The sequence below is a fragment of the Cynara cardunculus genome, unplaced genomic scaffold, assembly GCF_001531365.2.
Source record: "Cynara cardunculus var. scolymus isolate 2C unplaced genomic scaffold, CcrdV1 Un_Scaffold_1111, whole genome shotgun sequence".
In the NCBI taxonomy this organism is placed as follows: domain Eukaryota; kingdom Viridiplantae; phylum Streptophyta; class Magnoliopsida; order Asterales; family Asteraceae; genus Cynara; species Cynara cardunculus.
Genome location: NW_020200681.1, coordinates 8,632 through 29,857, shown reverse-complemented (window position 1 = coordinate 29,857; position 21,226 = coordinate 8,632). Strand labels below are relative to the sequence as shown.

At 35.7% G+C, this 21,226-nt stretch overlaps 1 protein-coding gene across 6 annotated transcripts; it reads right to left on the bottom strand.

Moving 5' to 3' along the window:
* Nucleotides 1-2,303: 2,303 nt before the first annotated feature.
* Nucleotides 2,304-20,821, bottom strand: LOC112502237. 6 transcript variants are annotated; one of them, XM_025106098.1, is made up of 16 exons: nucleotides 20,378-20,744; nucleotides 18,134-18,277; nucleotides 17,887-17,933; nucleotides 17,567-17,777; nucleotides 16,835-17,041; nucleotides 16,412-16,723; nucleotides 11,499-11,617; nucleotides 5,896-6,993; nucleotides 3,979-4,120; nucleotides 3,726-3,885; nucleotides 3,476-3,639; nucleotides 3,139-3,215; nucleotides 2,914-3,013; nucleotides 2,767-2,828; nucleotides 2,574-2,694; nucleotides 2,304-2,472 (listed from the first exon to the last, which is right to left on the bottom strand). In XM_025106098.1, the coding sequence occupies exons 1-16, from the start codon at nucleotides 20,549-20,551 to the stop codon at nucleotides 2,332-2,334; spliced, it is 3,279 nt and encodes a 1,092-aa protein (XP_024961866.1). In that variant the 5' UTR covers nucleotides 20,552-20,744; the 3' UTR covers nucleotides 2,304-2,331. The 6 variants fall into 6 exon arrangements, with proteins under 6 accessions (XP_024961866.1, XP_024961863.1, XP_024961864.1 ...); XM_025106095.1 differs by adding an exon at nucleotides 20,803-20,821 and having other exon boundaries at nucleotides 17,567-18,277; nucleotides 20,378-20,628; XM_025106096.1 differs by having other exon boundaries at nucleotides 17,567-18,277; nucleotides 20,378-20,628; nucleotides 20,697-20,762.
* Between the last annotated feature and the right edge of the window lie 405 nt (nucleotides 20,822-21,226).

The window sequence follows — 21,226 nt, the reverse complement described above, 5'->3', positions numbered from 1 at the left end:
TTCACATGGAATAATTACAAGTTGCTTGCTGAAGGACACTACATACAGATTTGGTCACATTATAATTGGGATATGTATTTGCCATTTATCGGAGAAAGCCATATATSCCCAATAGATGTCAACAAYAGAGAATTTYCAGATTCAGATCCGTATAYAGATCCATCATCACCAGTATCAGTCGACAGTACACATAGAGATGTCTAGAAAAGCTGACGAACGCAATGACGATTCCATCCGACATTTTCCTGTTTTCTTTTAGACTTTAACATACTAGTCTTTATAGGCTTTTTGACCTTTGGTTTCTTAGACTTTACATATGTTTAATTTGTATTTGTTTCCTTTAACTTAAAGATAAAGTTAGGTGACATTTGTAATTAGAATCAGTGATAGAATTGTCCGATTGTAATCATAGAGATAACATTGAAGGTCTATAAATACCTTCATTCGAATCCATTGTAAAATAATCGAAACGAAGCAATAAAAAATATATAGCTCTCAAACCCTATGAGTCACTAAACCCCTTCTCTCTATCTCTCTAAATTATTTTTACTCTTCCCTTTCCTTTCCAGTACCTCATATCATATCACTTACTATAAATAAATAAATAAAAAAATTTCGCTACACATACGCTCCAAATTCCTCCGCTGCACATACGCTCCCTACTTCACAACCGTCAAACTTCGCTGTAAGTATACTTTACCTTCTTTATGTGTTTCATTTTGTGGTTTAACGGAAACCTGAAAAAACAGATTTTTCAGGTTTTCGTTAAACCACAAAATGAAACACATAAAGAAGGTAAAGTATACTTACAGCGAAATTTGACGGTTGTGAAGTAGGGAGAGTATGTGCAGCGGAGGAATTTGGAGCGTATGTGCAGCGGAATTTTTTTTTTTTTTATAATAAGGGATATGATATGAGGTACTGGAAAGGAAAGGGAAGAGTAAAAATAATTTAGAGAGAGAGAGAAAGGGTTTAGTGACTCATAGGGTTTGAGAGTTATATATTTTTTATTGCTTCGTTTCGATGATTTTACAATGGATTCGAATGAAGGTATTTATAGACCTTCAGTGTTATCTCTATGATTACAATCGGACAATTCTATCACTGATTCTAATTACAAATGTCACCTAACTTTATCTTTAAGTTAAAGGAAACAAATACAAATTAAACATATGTAAAGTCTAAGAAACCAAAGGTCAAAAAGCCTATAAAGACTAGTATGTTAAAGTCTAAAAGAAAACAGGAAAATGTCGGATGGAATCGTCATTGCATTCGTCAGCTTTTCTAGACATCTCTATGTGTACTGTCGACTGATACTGGTGATGATGGATCTATATATATAGGTTCAAACAAGAAGCTAAATATTTTATGAGAAGACGAAAAGTTTCAATATCATATATGATTACACGCATGATACAGAGGCTTAATCCTATGTAATTAAACATACCCAAAGAAATGCAATCATATATGATATTGAAATTTCTCTTTCTTCTCGTAAAATGTTTTACTTATCACATGATCTTTACTCTCTCTCTCTCTCTCTCTCTCTCTCTCTGTATATACCACGTAATTTTTACAAACCCTACAAACCTGTTCTCAACCACTGATTTTGTTTATTTTAAAATTTAGAGGTAGTTATAAATGCAGTTAAGGGTAAATTTAGAAACCGAATTAATTCATACCATTGATTATCTACATGTATGATTGAGATCGATTTGTAGAGTTTGTAAGAATTACTTGGTTTGTAAAATAAGCCTCCCCTATATATAAAGGGAGAATCAAATGAGAATGCTACCTATTTAAAAGAACATGAAAACGGTCAAATCACGTGCAAAATCACACATAATTTTACATTAACGGTATAAAAAAAAGGTGCGGACGACTTTGACCACGTCTTCAGATCGCAAGATAAAATCACATCAATCACATGTGATTTGAACTCTGACTATTGTTATACATATAAACACACTTGTGAAACCTAAGGATTTTTTTTTTTTTGATTAACCTGGATATCCAACCCGTTATACGAGCCAATTAATTCCAGGACGACCACCTGCTTTGCAGGTAGCCCGGAATCATCGCATTTAAACCTCCGTAGCCACAAGAGGATTTTTGTTCCTTCTTTGATTTGAACCTGATACCTCCAAGCACTTTTGACCTTTAGAGCCAAGCTCAAACCAATCAGGCACCACACTTGTGGTTAGGATTTTTCGATAATATCTTTTAAATTAATTCCTTCACCATGTATGGTATGCACTAAATCAGCGATCATTTGTTTCATAATCAAAATTCTTACCTTTTTTTTAATTTCCAATAAATAAATATAATTAATTACTGTGATGAGTAATGATGGTTGTAATTGAGATATTCCCAGAAGCATGGGAGACTAAACTCTACATTCTTAGGAGACTTGAGATACATTCCATACACTTGTCTCATCTTTTCCTCAAATGCTTCTTTAATCCTCACAACCTGCAATTAATTCAACCAACTTACTACCTTCAAATTCTACACCCTTAATTACTCATTTACTAACACTAATATATAATTAATTAATTGTAAAAAAAAATAACCTCATCGATGTTCAGAGCCGAATTCTTTGACGCAATCACAACGCATCCAAAGTCCAATGCACATTGCAAAATGCTTTCAATAATCTCGCCTATCCCTTTCATATTATTCGACAAGAAACATCTGCAAGACAAAACATCATCATCATCATCATCATCATCTACACACATAAAAACACTATACTTTTTTACTTACATGCTTAGCGAATCATTCAGATAATCCATATGAACAAACTCCAGATCCCTCAAATCCTTAACCTAATGCAAGTACCCAGATCATTGAAAACATAATAATAATTAACACTGAACTAAACCAGTAAGTGTATAACGATTGTTTCAAAACCTTGTGCTTGAGAGACTGTAGAAATCTGCACCAAGACACATGTGATAACTGAGACTGAACATATTGCTGCAATGTTGATACAAAATGAAATATCTGGTGCCTGAAACATAAAAAATCAAAATGTACGTACAACTTATAACATCATATAAATTACGAAAAAGAAGAGAAGAAATGAAAGGGCATTCCAGTCATGTGACGTTACTGCAAACAAAGGTTCGAGCATACCTCAATTTCACCATGATATTGAAATGGCAAGCCTTTGATTTACGTAAATCAGAATAACTGCCCTGGTGGATGAATTCCTGTATATCAACAAAGCATATTAGTTTATGTTATACTAGAATTCCATCAGCTAAAAAGACTTAAATGACCACTATGGTAAGGATAGCTCAAAAGGCATTCAATGTTTGTTTTCCATTTTTAACTTGCTATCAGCCTCTCAGGCTCATCTAATAAATAAACTCCAAACCATGAAACAACAATATAAACAAATAGAGCAAGTGCTGACCAAGAAGAACCAAACATGGAAATGATATCTACATGCACTATGTAAATTATATACCTTAAATGACCACCATACTTCAGTCAAAGAAGATAGTGCAAGCTTGACTTGTAACAAAAAACTGAAGATTTGAGCATATATCTTCAATGCAGCAGGAGTCAAAACAATGCTAATTGGCCAATCTACTCTGTAACCCAGGCCCAAAACGTTGAAGGACTGTATACCTGCCACCATACCATGCCTTAAATCACTCAAACTTATATCAACTTCTATTCTATTCGGGGGACAAAGAAAGGAAGTTTCAATATACCAGTTGCAAAAGCAGGAAGAGAAGCGGATCCTTGATCTTTCATGTACACAAACAATCTATCTTTATAATGGTCTCTTTCGCATGAAGACCTCTGAACTGCGAGCTCCAGAAGCCCCTGAATTTCAGATATCCTTTTATCTGCATCTCTCACATGCCATTTCTTGAAAACAAAACAAAATTTAGTATAGGATTATAATCATCAAGCATACACAGCATAAAATCTTATAGAAGAGACTAAGGAAGAACATAGTACGTGATGCCGAAGTGACACAATAAACAAATCAGCCCAGTCTGCTGACTCCATTATGTGGTAACGTCGCAAAGCCAGTAAATGCTCTTGTAAGGAGAAACCTTCCTCAAGTAGCTTAATTGTCAACTTACTGACATAAATATATCTATCAACATTAAGGAAGTAACCCTAATAGAAAATTCATGTGCTTGAATTCCTACTTTAGCAGGATGTAGAATTCATATTAGATGATACTACCAATAGAGTACATTGGTACTGCCATCCAATGCTCATCATTGGCATCTATGGAAAGATGTCCATTGTCGCAAACTAATAAGCGAGTAAAAATACATAAATCATGTACATGATAAATTACAGGAAAAGCACCTTTTTAACAAATAAAGCGTGACCAAAAATACACCCTTCTCCCAAATAAACAAAATACATGATTCGGTTGCTTGTCAGAAAATGAGTATTGAGGCTTCTTTATATTGAAATATATCAGGGATAGAAAACCCATGTAAATATACATTAGGAACATCTATACTTGGAAATAAGGATAGACTACAAGGAAAGTATCAAAATGAATGGTTGTCAAGGCACCCAAGAGGTATGGGACAGCCAGCATAAATGAACTCAAGGTCGTTGTCTCCATAATACAAAGCTGAAGTCTGCGATGCAAGCCATCACAGGAAGGTTGAAGGTATCACCCTACTTCTAATGAATAGAGATAAGCACAATAGACATTAAATGACTCAAAAGTCTACGTTCAGAGGGTCAGTCAAAGAAGGCTGCGATTTACAATGCAACCCAACTAGGAGAGCTTGACAAATACTAAATGAAGGATCTTCACCATTCTAGCCACAGACATTCACACACAGTTTTTTCAGAAATTATGCCTCCAATATCCCATCCTTTTCGCCCTTTCAAGATAAGTCCTCGATTATCATCGGAGTCCCCAACTCAACGAATGCCATGAGATGGGTGTAGTTGGCTTTGTGGCAATCAACCACCATTATGAGCCGGCTTCTCGACGAGCGGAGACATCGCTACATTCTCAATGGAATCATATTTAATGTTAATGTATCATTATCATATAAGCTTTAGATAATATAACCAAGTGCTTGTTCAGTCTATATCAACAACTTAAAAATGAATTAGAGCAATAAATCATCTACACCTAGAAAATCATTCTGTTTTCAATCTTCTGCCATACTTAAGTCAGCAATGATAATACTCCCTCCATCCCATAATAAGTGTCCACAATGAAAAAGGCTGACAGTTTTAAAAAAGTGTAATAATTACACTTTTTTTGGACTAATTGACAGCTTTACCCATAATAATAGAGGGGGTAATTAATTTCTCCATCTCATAATTAAGGGTAGAATGGGAAAGTATGCATTAGTTTTTCGAAATTGGACATTTATTTTGGGACAAACTAAAATAGAAATGCGGACACATATTTTGGGACGGAGGGAGTATCAACTAATCACGAAGAGAAATCCATCTCAATAAAATCTAACCAATTTGCACACAAACTGACTATCAACAGAGAACAGACCTCACATGCAATAACACCTACATACCATCCGTAGCTGCAAGTATGCTATAAACGTGTTCCTTGCATATCATTTTCAATCTCATGGAGGATTCAAGTACAGAGTCATAGGTACCATGCAGTTTTTTGGCATGCTTTCATGAGCAACATTAGTGAATACTTGTCAATTTTAAGGAGCGAACAAAAAAAAGAATTGTGTGTGATACTGATAAAGCCACACATTTCGAGTAAATGCAAGCTAAGGCAAGATGAAACAATTCCAATTTGCTTAACTGGTTTAAGGATGAAAGTATCCACTAGCAAAAACAAAGAAAAATAACCACATACCAGAAGCAGCTGTGATTTAAACTTTTACTGTACAGATTGCATGGAATTAAGGATACTGTAGCTGAATCTCCTCCAACAAGCATTTCTCAAGAACAAAGTCCAATGGTATCTCAATAACTGCAGCCGCACTGGTCTTATGCTCACGAGGGCAGATATCATTTGTGTCGCCAAAGCCATCAAGCAAATGTTCCCAACAACCGCCACCAGTTGCATTCTGTAACAATGATTGTTCTTGGTGATCAATTTTCAAACCAAGAGGTGCATAGGACTTCTTGACAGTGAGTGCATCACCACCATGGCCTTTATTATGGTAATTTTTCATAGTGGAACTATTAGCTGATACCAAGAACTGGCCACCTCTGTCAGAACTACCTAATCTATCCACGCATTCAGTAAACGGATTTCTTATGGAGCTAAAGTCAAAAGAAGGTAAATATACTTTGGAACATCTTTTCCGAAGCTTGCTTGTCCCTAGTACTAGGTTAGCACATTCAACCTCCCATGATCTCAAGCATCTCAAACTCAAAGCATCCCCAGATGGATGAAGATACTTGTTAGCTTCTTTTGCTGGGTCACTGCAAGTGGGAATGATATCTCCACAGTGTGATGTGCTTTTTTCTTGGACTCCTGACCTTAGATTATTTTCACGCTTGTACCTAGAAGCATTTAACCCTGTATCATCTATGTTCCCTATGCCATTACTAATAGGATTTTTTGCAATGGAATTGAGTGGCCATCCACTATCAAGCTGACCATTAGTATCTGGGCCTTCCATCATGCATGACAAATTCCAATCTAACTCAAGGGAAACACCATTCATATTCATCCATGAATGCTGAGGATGCAGAGGATAACGAGGTAAATCAGAAATTTTTGATAATTCATGTAAACCACTTCCCATGGTGGATCGGCTTTCACCTTGGGAAGGCTTTAATAGAATATTGGAAGAGGTATCTGAATTAATTTCTAAAGCAGACAAGTACTTTTTCTCTGGATCTTCTGAATCATGAAAAAGGTCAACCATCTTCTCAGATTCATCTACCACTTCTTCACCAGAGTTCTCAATAGACGAACATTCATATTGTTCCAACTGATCCTCCACATAAGAGTCCTCTGTCATGCTAGATGCATCAGAATCCACCGTACCAAGAGGCCTGATGGTCAGAAGAAGATCAACGCTTTAGGAAATTTATAAGTCTTTGCAAAGATAATCGAACAAAAGGATAAATAGAGCTTAATATGCAGGTTACTTATGATTTGTATGCAAGCCAAGGTGTTGGAAGGGCATTAGCTGGAAGGGCATTAGCTGGAAGGGCATTAGCAACTGCATTTTAATGAGAGCACATACATATTACGTAATTCATGGTATGCACGGTTGTGGTAGGGGTACGAGTGCGTGGAATATAGTTTTAGTGCTATGTGGTTTGTCAGGGTTGGTCTCATTAGGTTCATTATTATGGTATACCATACATGATTGCCAAAATATTTTAGTAGGGGAAGTTTAGTGATTATCTTTTCTAAGAGTAGATAATACCGACAACCACAAATAAATATGTATAAAGTTGTGAATTATAATTAGTCAAGTGAATCTTCATAGATCTCTTTGTATAAAAGTAAATGGTTGGCATTCAGTTCTTAAGCATCATTTATTATACATCAGTAGTTTACAATGAAGGAGTATGAAATCTGTCATTTAAAGAAAAAAATAGGCTTTATATTTACCAACTTATAATTCTCACATATTGCTCAATTTAAAAGGAGTTGAAACTTGAAAGCCTGTGAATCTCATATATTGCTATCATTTATTCCAGATGAACACCCTATTAATTTCAAACGTGGTTAAGTCAATGAAAAGAACAGAATATATCAAAGCACTGACATTTTTTCTAGCCTCTTTCATGTTTTTTTCTTGAACCCACCATACCCCTTTTTTTGCTTCTCTTCCTCTGCCACACACAAATCTTCTTCCCAAAGGAACCCAAATTCAAGAAACAAGATGCATCAAAAAAACTGCCAAATATATTTTGACATACATTGTCTACATTTTCTTCATAATCAACTTGATTGGAACTATTATATGTGTTCTACTGTATTCCTTAAGATTTCATAGTATGTGTTTTGTTTCAAAAAACAGTTGACAATCATACTCATAAAGGGAATGAACTAACCAATTCATGATTCCTAGGGGTGAGAGTTAACCAGATAACATTGTATACATAATAAATAAGGGAGGGCTTTGTATATTATTCTTTATGCTTTCCTAACCCTCCACATTTGGATCCTCATACTAGGATGCTACAAATGAGGGAGGCCTCCACTGCTTGTAGTAGTCTCCAACCCTCCCAAGAAGACTCTAGACGCGAGAACCTTCTAGGTTCTACTACATGGTACTAAACTCCTACAGGCATAATGAACGTTCTACAAAGTACATGAGAAACTAGAATATCACGGAAAAGTTTATACCACCTTTAAGAGACTACCGGGTCTTCTAGGATGTCCCGGTCCTTCATGGTGAAGGTGAACTGCTTTCTTGGCATCCACTAGTGCCACAACTCGCAGTTTTCAAGCACAGACTCTACATGCAGTCGCTGCAGAAACACCCACTTCGTACATACAAAGACGTAACCAAGGACGACTTCCGGATATTCCTAGAAGACCCTATAATATTCTAAGATAGTATCAAGTACTCTGATATTCTTGGGTATCTTGTGTTATGCAAAATGTTCATGATTTCTAGGAATAGCGTTGGTGTGTCGTTAATGTCCAAACCAAATATTTGCTGAATAAGTTGTTATTAGATTTGATCATAATAAGTTATTTTATCTAGTCAATTATGTAATTAGTGTTTTTCTTATTCTTAGGAGTTCTCCTAGATAGCCTCATGTTGCCTTTACAAACAGGTTGCAGCCAATATGTTCTTTTACGAATTAATGAATAAGAATTTAACTTATTTAACTCACATGGTATCAGAGCCTGCACAGGTATTCAGATCGTTCATCTAACCTTTAGCCATTTCAAATTCATATGTGGTTGATTTTACAGATAGCCTACAGCACAAGACAACCTCTCCCTTGTCTATAGCCTTGTCGGACAACTCGTCATTGACTCATTGCAAAAAGTCCCTCCATAATTGAACATACAGAACTTTTTACTGTGGTCACAATCTGTCTCTCTTTTCCGGAGTGGCAAAGGATGCATCTTTCACTGTTGTAAACCAGCTCCTAGGTCAACTAATCCTGCTTATCCACAATGGAATGCCGAAAATTCTATAGTCTTGACTTGGCTCATCAACTCAAAGGATCTGTACATGTTTTCTCAATGGTTGCTAATATATGGAAGACAACTCAGGGGACTTATTCGGATCTAGAAGATGCTTACAGGTGTTCGAGATTAAGACAAAACTTTGGAATCAGCGTCATGGTTCTCTATCTATCACTGAAAACTACAGTGTTCTTTGTATTCTCTGGCAAGAACATAACCTATACTACCTAAATGAGTGGAAGTGAGCTGTTAATGCGAAGCTTCCTGCTCAACATGTAGAATAGAAACAGGCATTCAATTTTCTATAGGTCTCTCCTCACCTGGATGATGCACACGCGTTTGCTAAGCCGTGATCCTTTTCCAAGCCTGTGTAAAGCTTTTGTGGAGGTGTGTGGGTAAAGACACATAGTAAAGTCATGATTTCCTCAATAATGAATTGGTAATGGACTCTACAGCCATTGCTGCAACAAAGTACTACGATCGTCATCGCAGTTCTGGTGGTGTAATAACATTAATTTTGATCAATGCTATAACATCATATCTACCGTGTTTTCCTCATGTTTACCGTTCTTAACAAATGTTGGAGTCATTTTCCTTCTTTTATATCAATATATCTTTCTTTTCTTTTCTTTTTCTTTTTTTGATTAACCTAGATATCCAACCCGCTATGCGAGCCGACTAATCCCAGGATGACCACCTGCTTTGCAAATAGCTCGGAGTCACCGCATTTGAACCTCCGTGGCCACAAGGGGATTTTTATTCTTCCTTGGATTTGAACATGGGACCTCCAGGTACTTTTGACCTTTGGAGCCAAGCTCAAACCAATCAGGCACCACCCTTATGGTTAAAGCAATGAATTGGGTTTATCTTATGATGAAAAATTGCCAATAAAAATTTCCCCAAATGTTGAATACAGACAGATACATACATAGATACATATGCTGCAGCATCAGAGGATCCTCTTTAACTGGCATAAGAGGGGTGTGCAGAAACTATTGACCTTTTGAATAATTTTGTGGTGATCAATGTTGCAGAATAGTAGATGGAAATATGACATAGAATCATTACTTTTTGTGACATCAGAATGATTTATCTTTTGTTGCTTTTTGTTTATCCGTTACTTTTTGGTATAAAAAGGTGGATGTTGTAACTGACAGAGTTGAATAGAATGAGTAAAAATTCCTTGCATTTACTGCTTGTATTAAATATGCTTCTGAAATTTAAATCCTTGAAGTCTTCTTTTAAAATCGCTGTTGTGTTCATGGAGTCGTTATTCTACCAACTATATTTTATGATTACTTGTGGCACACACCTTTGCATCGTGCATACATCCTACCCCTCCCACAACTTACATTCGAATAGGATATATTGGGTTCGTTTGGTTTGGTTTGGTTGCGTTCTTGCTTTCTGCTTCCACCATCTAAGGTTAATGGTTTTGTATGTTTGCAATGACTTTTGCTTGTTGTGCCATTTTACTTCGTGTTTCAGTTAGGGAATTACAGAAATGCATGGTGCCTAACACAGTGTCTACATAGAAATATGGGAACCAGTGTTTTTAAGTATATACTTATATGCGGCAAATACTCACACACACTCCTCGCATTTGATGAGGCTTGAACCCCTTGACCTCCACGGAGGTTGGGATCTACCAGCAACTCGGATACCGTTGGGCCAATGACCCTTTGGTCATGGGAACAAGTGTTACGATAAGCGAACTATATGCTTTCTCAATTCTCCAACTTTGGATCCTCTCACTTGGATTCTACAAATAAGGGAGGCTTCTCCTTTTTACAGGAAACTCTGACCCACCCTCCCAAGAAGACTGTAGATACAACTTACAAGAACCTTCTAGGTTATACTACCCAAGTCCTAGACTTACAAGTATAACAAACAATCCAACAGTACAAGAGCGTAGACCATCATAGTGAACCGTATTTTATCTAAGAACGCTATGGGTCTTCCAGGATGTGACATGCTTCCTTGTAAATGTTTTCTTGGCAATGCACTAGGCATGTACCAGTCATCTCAACTTTGTGGCATAGCTGACTCGAAGAGCTTGGGCTATGAAATCAGGCCTTCCAGACTTATGCGCCGCACCTTCAATTATGAGTGAGGGTGCAACAGGAAGTCAACTTTGCAGGCTATATTGATAGTAGTAGAGTATGCATGTTGGAGGTACTAGGTATACCATAACGAAAAAACTTCCTTTTTCAGATAGATATCCTATAACTGTTGCGGCCAGAAACTCAAATGCACATGGATAACATGATACTAGAAGCAAATATATAGTCCCTAAAAGTTTCTGTCACCCAAGTTATTTTATCTTTCTAGGGCAACACAACAACAATGCCCCACATTGTTAGTTGCTCATATAGATACATAAACAAAGAGATCTTACAGATTTTGATGTATATTCTTAGCTGAAGGAGAAACCCATCTATCATTAGCTGCAAATGACACTTCCAGACTTCCTCCACCGGTAGAAACGGAAGTGGGTAATATATCGTGTGGAATTACCTAGGAAACGTAACATCCAGGTCAGCCATGAATTGAGAGGGAAACTTCAGCGACAATTAACAAAACCTTACACCGGAAAAGTATGTGAAAATAATGTTGAACCATGATGGTATATAGTCACTGGTTTTTAAACACTGCCTGACCAATATTATTATGAACAATGAAAAACTTTCATTAAATCTATTTGCTAGTGGTTGATGGTTTCTCACCGGTTAAGAAAAAATAGTGACAAGAGCAAGACAGATGAAAAACAATGGTTAAAGTAAGCTGACCAATGGTTAGATTAGGTATTAGTTATTAGATTGATGATCTGCTCTTACCATTTCATACTACCTCATCTGGTTATGGAAATATCCCATATTATACTTTTAAAATGTTTGAGCATCCCCTTCTTGGACCACGCAAGTAATTGGCTGTTATTGGCATTAGTTGGCTGGGAAGCCTAGCATACATTCTCACACAACTAAGTTCAATGAAATAAAAACACCTAGAAGGGTGCAACTATCGAGAGGAACTATGCTTGTTTCGCAAAGTCATGCCCAGATAATACTTTATTGTCTCCTAGAGGGTACTTTGGCTTTGCATAATGTCATAATCAGCCTTCAAAGTACACTTGCGTGGTGCATGCTCATAGTTGCTTGTGCAGGAGATGCACAATTACAGTCACAATGCCAACTTCCATGTGGGTGAAGGCAGATTCGCATATCGTAACTCTATAAAAAAAAGATCACCATTCTCACCAAAACCTATATGTAGGGTGGTCCTTTGTTGAAATTTCACCATTTAATGTGCACATGGGTTGGGTTGGGCGGTTTGAGGCCATTTGAACGCTTTGGTTTGGAAAATCATAACCCCCTCAACGCTTTCTAAATCTATAGCCCAACCTATTACATGTCAGGTTGGGTTCGTGCAGTTATGATAATATGTCAGGATACATATTATGATAAGAGCGTAGAATTAAAATGACTATCGATCAACAATGACGGTTTTCAACTTTTCTTACTCCGACGTTGCTTTTAACATTAACCTTGAGTTTGTTCATGTTGTCAACGGTTATAAAACAAAAGGTGAGTATTGGATTAGTAGGAGGCTACTAAATTGTTGGACTAGTGCTCATGTATGTTAGTAGACATTTAAAAATTAATATTTTTTAGTTATCATAATTTTGTCGGGTTTTAAAGGTTGGTTCGTTTTGACATTAACCTAGCCCATAACCGACCCTACTCCCATCGCTTTGTATATTTTATAAACCAATTAAACCTTGGGATGGTGGTCTATATTTCAGGTTGGGTTGGGTGGGTTGGTGATTTGGTCGGTTTTTTGTGCACCCCTAATTTAATACCAACTTCCAGTATTTTAGGTTCTTTTCAAATTCCACTGTTTCATTTTAATTAGTTCTGGGTGTCAACTTTCAGACTTTCTCAAATTTATTCTCTTTTTTACATTTTTTTCGGAACAAAAAACAAGTAGACATTATGAAATATATCAATTTTCAGCTAAATCGCATAAAGGTATCCCAACATTTTAGGGATCGAATCAATAAGTAAATATATACTCATTATAAACCTAACTAATTTCATACTAAATGAAATATTTTAAACCAAGAATGAATATGTTCACTAATTGCGACATCTTTATCAAACTTTATAATTCAATAGGTCCACCCAATTACACAACTGACAGATTTTATAGTTCAGCAATAAGTTTTTCACATGGACACCATCATAAATTTCAGAATGATCAAAATCAATACCGACATCAACTATAATTTTATTTCAATTTTTAACACACCTTTCACCGGTGAATACAATAACCAATAGATTTTCCAATTTAATTTATTATGAGAATACTTCTTTGGAAACGAATGGAACTAATTTCAACAATTTACACTTTGGTATGATATTTAAATGATAACGATGATGCAGTTTAGCTTATTCATTTTTTCAAAACATGCCCTAAATAATATTCAAAATTGAGGTCAAAGCTGCACACGTTTGTTCATTTACAATTTATCTTCTACTTTTGTACAAGTATAATCAAAGAAATTGTTTACTGTAAGAGTATTTATATGCAGCCTAATATGTGCATAAAGTCAAAGCTCATACTAATGATAAAAAGATGAAAACTAAAAAAAACTAAAAGAATTGTCCCAGGGTTAAAAAATTTATACCTTTATCTTTCATCAAAGTAATGACGATTTTATTTTAAGATATATCATTTCAAATTTGTGCTTTTAGTAAAATATTATAATAAAACCATTTAGTTGCCCCTCCCAAAGCATCATTCCAGAAGAAATTATGACACTTAGGGGCGTTACCAAACGCTTACCCAGGTAAGCGCTTATCAAGTCACATTACCTTACCGGATGAATATGACAAGGACCAAGAGTCTTACCCGGTAAGAGCGAAGGTAAGGACCAAGAGTCTTACCCGGTAAGTGAGGGTGACGACTCTTACCACGGTTAGCGCTTACCGGGTGAATTGTGGTATACAATACTGTTTTGGTGGACTAAAATCTTACCCGGTAAGTAAGTGATAGTGTTGAATTTTACCCGTAAGCGATTACCCGGGTAAGCGTTTGGTAAACGGCCCCTAAGTTGGTCCTTGATATCTACTTTGTCTCAAAACTTATAAATTTGGTCCTTGAGATCTACTTTGTCACAAAACTAAGAGTTAACACAAATATTTCTTTACGTTTACTACGATGAAAGGGTATTCTAAATTTCTGAATCAAACAATGCGTCAACTATTACAAGACAACAGCAAGTGTAAACACAGACTGATAATTAGTGTTAATGGCTACTACCACCATAGAGGTTTATCCTTTCTTTTACTAAAAACCGTTTTTTAAGTTCCGTTTTTTCTCCCATTAATATTTTCATATTCCTGGTCAGCTTGAAGGTCAAGCTTTAGCTAAAAGAGTTTCCACCTATAATTTTTTGTGTTAGTATTAACCCTATTTGATTTCTTAGGTATGACATTCTTACCACAGTGGGGCCTGGTATTTTTTGGTTTTTTGGTCTTTTGGTGGCTTATGGAATGATTGGGTGAACTACTTCTAAACCAGGATTAACTTTTAGAATTTCATCAGTTAGCATTCTTATGATTCTATTAATGTTTATGCTTTGTAACATGGGGAATAGATGGTTGTGACATCCTTCACTAAGGATGAGCCTGGTGCTATGCATCATCATGTTGGATAACTTAGAGCATCTCCACTAGAATCTCCAAAAGTTTTTCAAAATGGAGAACCAAAGTTCAAAATCTCTAAAAAGAATTGCATTCAACTCCACCAGATCCTTTATTTTGGAGATTACATCATTAATTATATTAATAAAATATTACATTTAATTAAATATTATTTCTCTCTCATAAACATTTCATTTCAAGGTTACCTATTGGTGAAATATAATAAAAAAACCATTTCTCTCTCATGGTAATCATTTTTGGAGAGATCAAATTTGGAGAAATTTACACTATTTCTCCTACTTTCTCCATTTTGAGAATTGGTTGGAGCAAAAAGTTGTCCAAAATCCCCATTTTCTCCATTTTGGAGAATTTGTTAGAGATGCTCTAATATGCTATTGTTCAAACTCTTCTGTGGTTGTTACTTTTACCAAGTTACCATCACATTAGACTTGTTACATGAAAAGTGTCAAGGTCCATCTAAGCAACAACTGATACCTTCAAAGTTCCTACTGAGCATGAGAAATGAAACATACAAAGATTGTAGTTGCAGGAAATTTCAATGAGAAGCAGAACCATACTAGCATTTGTATCCAATGTGTCAATTCAGCTGATGATCTTAGCCTGTTAATGTGAAGCAATTTGTCCTTGAATCCACACTATGGAAGTTACATATGATTACTATTGTTGCTTTAACTTGGGAGGCAAAGTAAGGTAAAATTATTTATCCCTTGTTGTGGGGTTAATGTATGTAGATCTTTATCATGAAGACATTTTATGCAGGTTTGGTCGTCACCAGAATTCAAGCACAAGAACCTTCTCTAATTGCTTCTCTATGTTTTACTGAATAAGAAACCATTATTCCTTTCAAAGAAAAGAATGCCAATGGAATTTATCATTTAATTACTAAAGTTACTATTATTAGTAATCATGATCATCTTTAGAATTGTCTATTGCATGAAGTCTATGGAATTCATTGATTTGAAAGAAAACTTCACTTACAGTTCTATACACACACCATGAAAAAGTGGAGGAATTATAGGAGAATACTAGAGACAGTAATAAAAAGAGAAGTTAATATTCTAATAACATTATTGAAAGTAATTGATCAAGCACTTCTTCCATATAAGTTTCCTTCACTCCTAATTAAGACGGCCTAATATATGCTTGTTTATCAAGCTAAATGCATTTTTCCTTATAAGTCCACTACCACATATTATCTTGTAGCTTGAGTTCAAATTTCACAGTTCACATCTCAGACTTGCAAAGGAAGTTGAAAAAACAATATATACAATGGTCCAAATTTTAGGATAGGACAAATTAATAGTGGTAGCATTAATTTGTGTAGTTACCCTTTGTAATTAGAATTCAAAATGTCTGGTAAAATAGTTAGGAAAGTATTGCTCCAAAAATTAAATCCCAAGCTGGAAACTTAGTATCTATTGTTTATGCATTAGAAGAAACACCACTGACCATTCGACATTAAGCTGCTTTTAACAGACTAAGGTCTAGGTGAGAAGCATATAGGAAAGAAGGAAAGAATCATTTTAGCATGGTAGAACTAGAATACATAGTAAACATGAATAGTTAAGGCTTATGATGAAATTACCTGATGATATTTAAATTCTAGGTTTGGCAAATGATTTTTGAGTTTTTCTGTCAATATTTTATAGTAGTGTCTCCTTTCAAGTACCATCATTTCAATTCCTTCCTTACTGAAAAACAAATGAGATGCATGTGATAAACGAGAGCTTGATATTCTACTCCAATAGGGAAGAAAGTCCTCATAAGTACGGTTCCAACTGCCAACACCATCAGAAAATTCCAGCAATTTTATTAGTACTTGAAGCTGCTCACCAGCCCTAAAAAGTGGAATCAAGAAGTCTTGCAGAAAACAAGGAACAGAAATTCCATCTTGCTCCTGGAATGAAAATTTCACATTGCAAGAGTAAGAATCAAACGGTATTAAGACCATATGTTTGACATATCAACTCTGAATAGAATAATAATGGGGATAAAAATTCAGTATTACCCTGATGGTGGCTGACGGGAAGTTAACAAGGACTCCAGTGTTAGAAAGTGAATAAGATTGTTGACTGTTAGCCTCAGCCACTATGAACTCATTAAAAGGATCAGTAATTTTGGCCTTGAAAATCCAGGATCTAATAAAGTCAAAATACGGTTCACATGAGCGTGTGAAGAGAGTTTTGAGAAGAGCACAGTGGACTGGATCAGCAACCTGACATGTTCACATCAGATAAGGTAGGTAACAAATCCATTTTTCAAATGGAAATATAGCATGTTGCATAACTTTTTATCGCTAACCACAATTCCAAGATCCTGGAACTCTCATTTCAAATTCTATCAGGATTCAAGCAAAGCCATAATCTTCATCATTGCACAATTACTTTCACATTATGTTGTATGAAGACTAAAATAACTGAATTTGAAATCAAAGGTATGTTCATCAAGCCAAATAATGACACAAATTCCCAAATTGACCAGCATTAAATACTATGTATTGAACTTAAAGTAGCTAGAAGTTTAGGAAACATCAAGACCTATAAAAGTTGATTTTCATAGTGCAAAACCTACACTTAAAAGTAACTAGTGTATTTGAAGCCTGATCTAAATGGGGATAATACAATTGAAAATACGCTATAAGCTATTAAAGGATGAACAAGTACAAAAACACAAGAATCAAGTAGATTTATATGAAAGTTACATTTCTGGATAATATGAAATCGAACTTGAGAATGCTAACCTTGAGCTCCATATACAAGTAAGTGAGAAGATTTCCACCTCTTGGAAAGTCACTAAATTTTGTTTGGGTCTCGAAACCCTCAAGGGGTGAAAGTGAGAAGCAAAGAGCCAGATTGTGCACGTTGCAGATGCTTCCAATAACCTCAATCTGACTTCTCAATTCTTTCGTGTGAAGGTAAACCTCCAACAGCGTAACTTCAGAGTGCCTAACACTGGAAAGACAGCCAATCCCCAAAGTAGAAGCACGGGACGTGTTATCGCTATTTGATAACCGTCTGAAACTAACAGATGAAGATAGAGTATCCAATGCAGCAATGTAACCTTCCAAAACATCTCCAACAGCAACTGCAAAAGCCTGGTTGACAAGACTGTATGGAGGATAATCATTCCCTGCCTCATCACGATACCTTTTGCTTTCTTCCAGTTCTGACTCAGCTTTATTATTGCTTCTCAAATCGTCATCCCGATTTAAATTTGTGAAATAATTAACAAATTTATGGAGTAAGAAAACTTCACATCCCATGCAACCTAAGGATCTAAGTATTTTTTCTAGAGCAAGTGTACTTACGGACTGGTTCCACAGACTAGGAATTCGGTGAAATGTTCTGTCTGTCGGATCAGAACGAAATATTGCACAAAATCTGTCAATGCTTGTAAGTGATGACTGTAAACCTTGCAGAGCATTCATCACCAACCTCACCAAACTAGCCTCCTGAGACATACCTGAAATTATCAGTTCGCTTACAGACACACCATGAAAGGAAAACCAAGCATAGTAATACAAATGATCCAGAAAATTCAACCTGTTACTGTGGTTTTTTGCAGCAAACTAAACAAGGTACATGTAACCCTCCCTTTTTTTGTTTGGGGGGGGGGGGGGGGTGTTCATACTTAATATGATTCAAAACTATCTTGCTTTAATACTACCACATTCCCATAACAAAATAAAAAAAGAGTTCACAGATAAGGTTTTTAACTTCAAAATTTCAAAAGAACTATTTTGGTTATGACTTATACAGAACTGTTACACTAAATATACGATGTACTATGATAATATAAATCTTTTCAAAACTTAAAAAAACAACAAAAGAAAGCATCCAAAATTCCGATGAATCTCATATTGGAGGTGAAGAGAGTGGACTCTTTTATGAGATGGATGCAGTTGTTAAAATATATCTGGTTAACAGATGATGTTTATGCCCTTGAAAGTAATGGTTCTAACACCATCATTTTAACATATAGGCTATTTGATAGATCTTTTAGTTGTAGTTTTGATTGTTTTTCTATGTTTAAAGAATATGAAAGATGATTCTTTCCTGGATTTCTTTTCATCTGCACTAATGGATTTCAAGTTATATACAGTGTACACACTTCTTGTTTGTATTTTCTTGCAAATCATCTAGACATCTACAACTTACTATTTGTGCCTCACCATAGGCTGAAGTTTTGCTGCTAGGAATTATTGTTGGCACGTTAGCATAACCAATGTTTGCAAAGTCCAGTAGCTCAAGTGTTAGATGGGTTGGGTTTTAATTGTTCAATAATCTATATATTTTGGTATACAAATGAGTATTGTAATTTGGCATACAATTGTTGTTATAATTTAATCGTAATGATGTTGAAATAATATCACAGCATTCCGACATACAATTGTTTTTTGTTTAGCACTTAATCCAAACAAAAGGGTAAAATGGTAAGTTATGTCACTCAGACTATTCATTCAGCACAACAAACAACCAGCAATCTAGCTTAATCTATACAGGATCTAATGAAAATCAAACATATAACACCTACGTAGTATATAAGTATTAGTACAGAACAAAAAACCAATAAAGGAGGCCCTTTTGGAACTAAAATATTTCTTATACCCTCTCCATCACATAGAAACTGAAATATTCGACTGGCATATACTTTTGCACAAGTGTTTAAGTATAAATCTAATGTCTAAAATGTTCAATATTAAAATAGGGAAAATGTAGTGAGTCATAGTCAATGTCATGAATAATTTGTAAAGATGAGAAAGGCTAATAATTAATTTCAACATAAAATTTTGTGAAATCTCAACACAGGAGTTGCTATATGGCACGGAGGGAATACAAAAAAACATGCACAATCATTTCAAGAGCACATATACATTGGCAAGCAGGTTATAGATAGCACAACCTGTCATCGCATCATTCAACGGCCTAACATGAATCAATCCTATCCCATGTTTCCTAGCCTGGATAAGATGACTTCATCTTTGCCGCTAGATAATGGACGAATGTCTTTAGATGTGTCGCCTATGAATTAGTCCATGGACTTAGCTTCCATGCAGCCTGAACATATATATGTATGTGTGTGTGCAAGAGCGTGTCTGTGGGTGGGTGCGTGCATGTAAATGAAACATAAGCATAAATCTCAATTGGGAACGGTCTAATATCAAGAGGTTCTGAGTTTCCTTGGTGTAAAGAGACATAAAATTAACCAATAAAAGAGTATCAAATAACCACTTTGAATTTCAAAATTTGAAATGAATGATTAATCATAAATCTAACAGATGCAACTCTATACCAGACATAAGCAAAAATACAGTTTCCATTTTGGGGGAAAGGGGGGCTTGATATCGAGAGCTCTAGGGTACATATAGACACAAAGTACCACGTCAAACTAGAATAAAACCATTTTGGAGTCTGATATCAGAAATGATCCAGTGAATTACAAATGTTGAAGTACCGAGTAAGAACTATCAAAATCAATTGGACATTTCGTTTGACAGAAGAGAGTAAAATTGATTCTAGATGAAGGGGATAGCAAAAAAAAACCAACTTACAGAAACAGTAGAGGTGTCATAGAAACGTCTAGAACTAGAAGGAGAGGACAGAGATGTCGAAGTGACAGAGAGTCCACTTTCCGTAGGTATGGATTCCCAAGGTCTAGGTGGAAGCCATGGATCTTGGACCTTCAAATTGTTTAAAAGCGATGCAAATTCGGCATCAACAGCCATGGTTCGCCGGGGAAGATAATTCCCGGTAATGTCGTCGATGCAAGTGGTGTTGCTTTTTTCTTTCCGGCTGTTGTTCCCTGTAAATCGATGAGAGTTGAGGACGAATAAAGAATTCAAAAGAGTGTTAGGAAATCAGCAGACGGACGGCGAATGGAAGATTGACGGCGTGATAGCCCGACCGCTGGAGAAAGGGAGGGAGCTTCTTTGTTTGAGAGGGTTGAATTATGTGCAAATTTCCTCAGATTATTTACCTGATTGGTCTTCAAAATGGATACGTTTGCAAAGCTCAACTCCTTTTATTTGTATCTAATTTTTTATTTTCTTCGAGTGTGTATTGTATCTACGAAAGAGTAAACTACAATTTTGGTCTGTGTGTTTACACTCCGGCTACAAGAATCTTTAACGAGTACACTTACAGAATTTTTAACGAGTACACTTACAAGTTGTTCGATAAGGTAAGCAGACATGATTGGATAGGATGGGACATGATATAAGCGAACAGAATTTGATTAGACAGAATAAGTGTATGTCTGGTGTTTGATACGACTAGGACTAGACGGTACAGAACTAGATAAGTTACCTCGAAAAGTTATTTGATGATTTTAATTATTATATAATAGTTATAATTAACACAAATAAAGTAAACTATTAATATATATTTTTACACAATTTCAT

Excerpts from the sequence above, each read along its gene's own strand:
- LOC112502237 (XM_025106095.1), bottom strand. The coding sequence starts at position 20,551 with ATGGCTGTTGATGCCGAATTTGCATCGCTTTTAAACAATTTGAAGGTC. Across the intron at positions 11,618-16,411 it reads TAGAATTTAAATATCATCAG|GTAATTCCACACGATATATT; the intron begins GTAATTTCATCA and ends TACGTTTCCTAG. Across the intron at positions 2,695-2,766 it reads CTGAATGATTCGCTAAGCAT|ATGTTTCTTGTCGAATAATA; the intron begins GTAAGTAAAAAA and ends TTTGTCTTGCAG.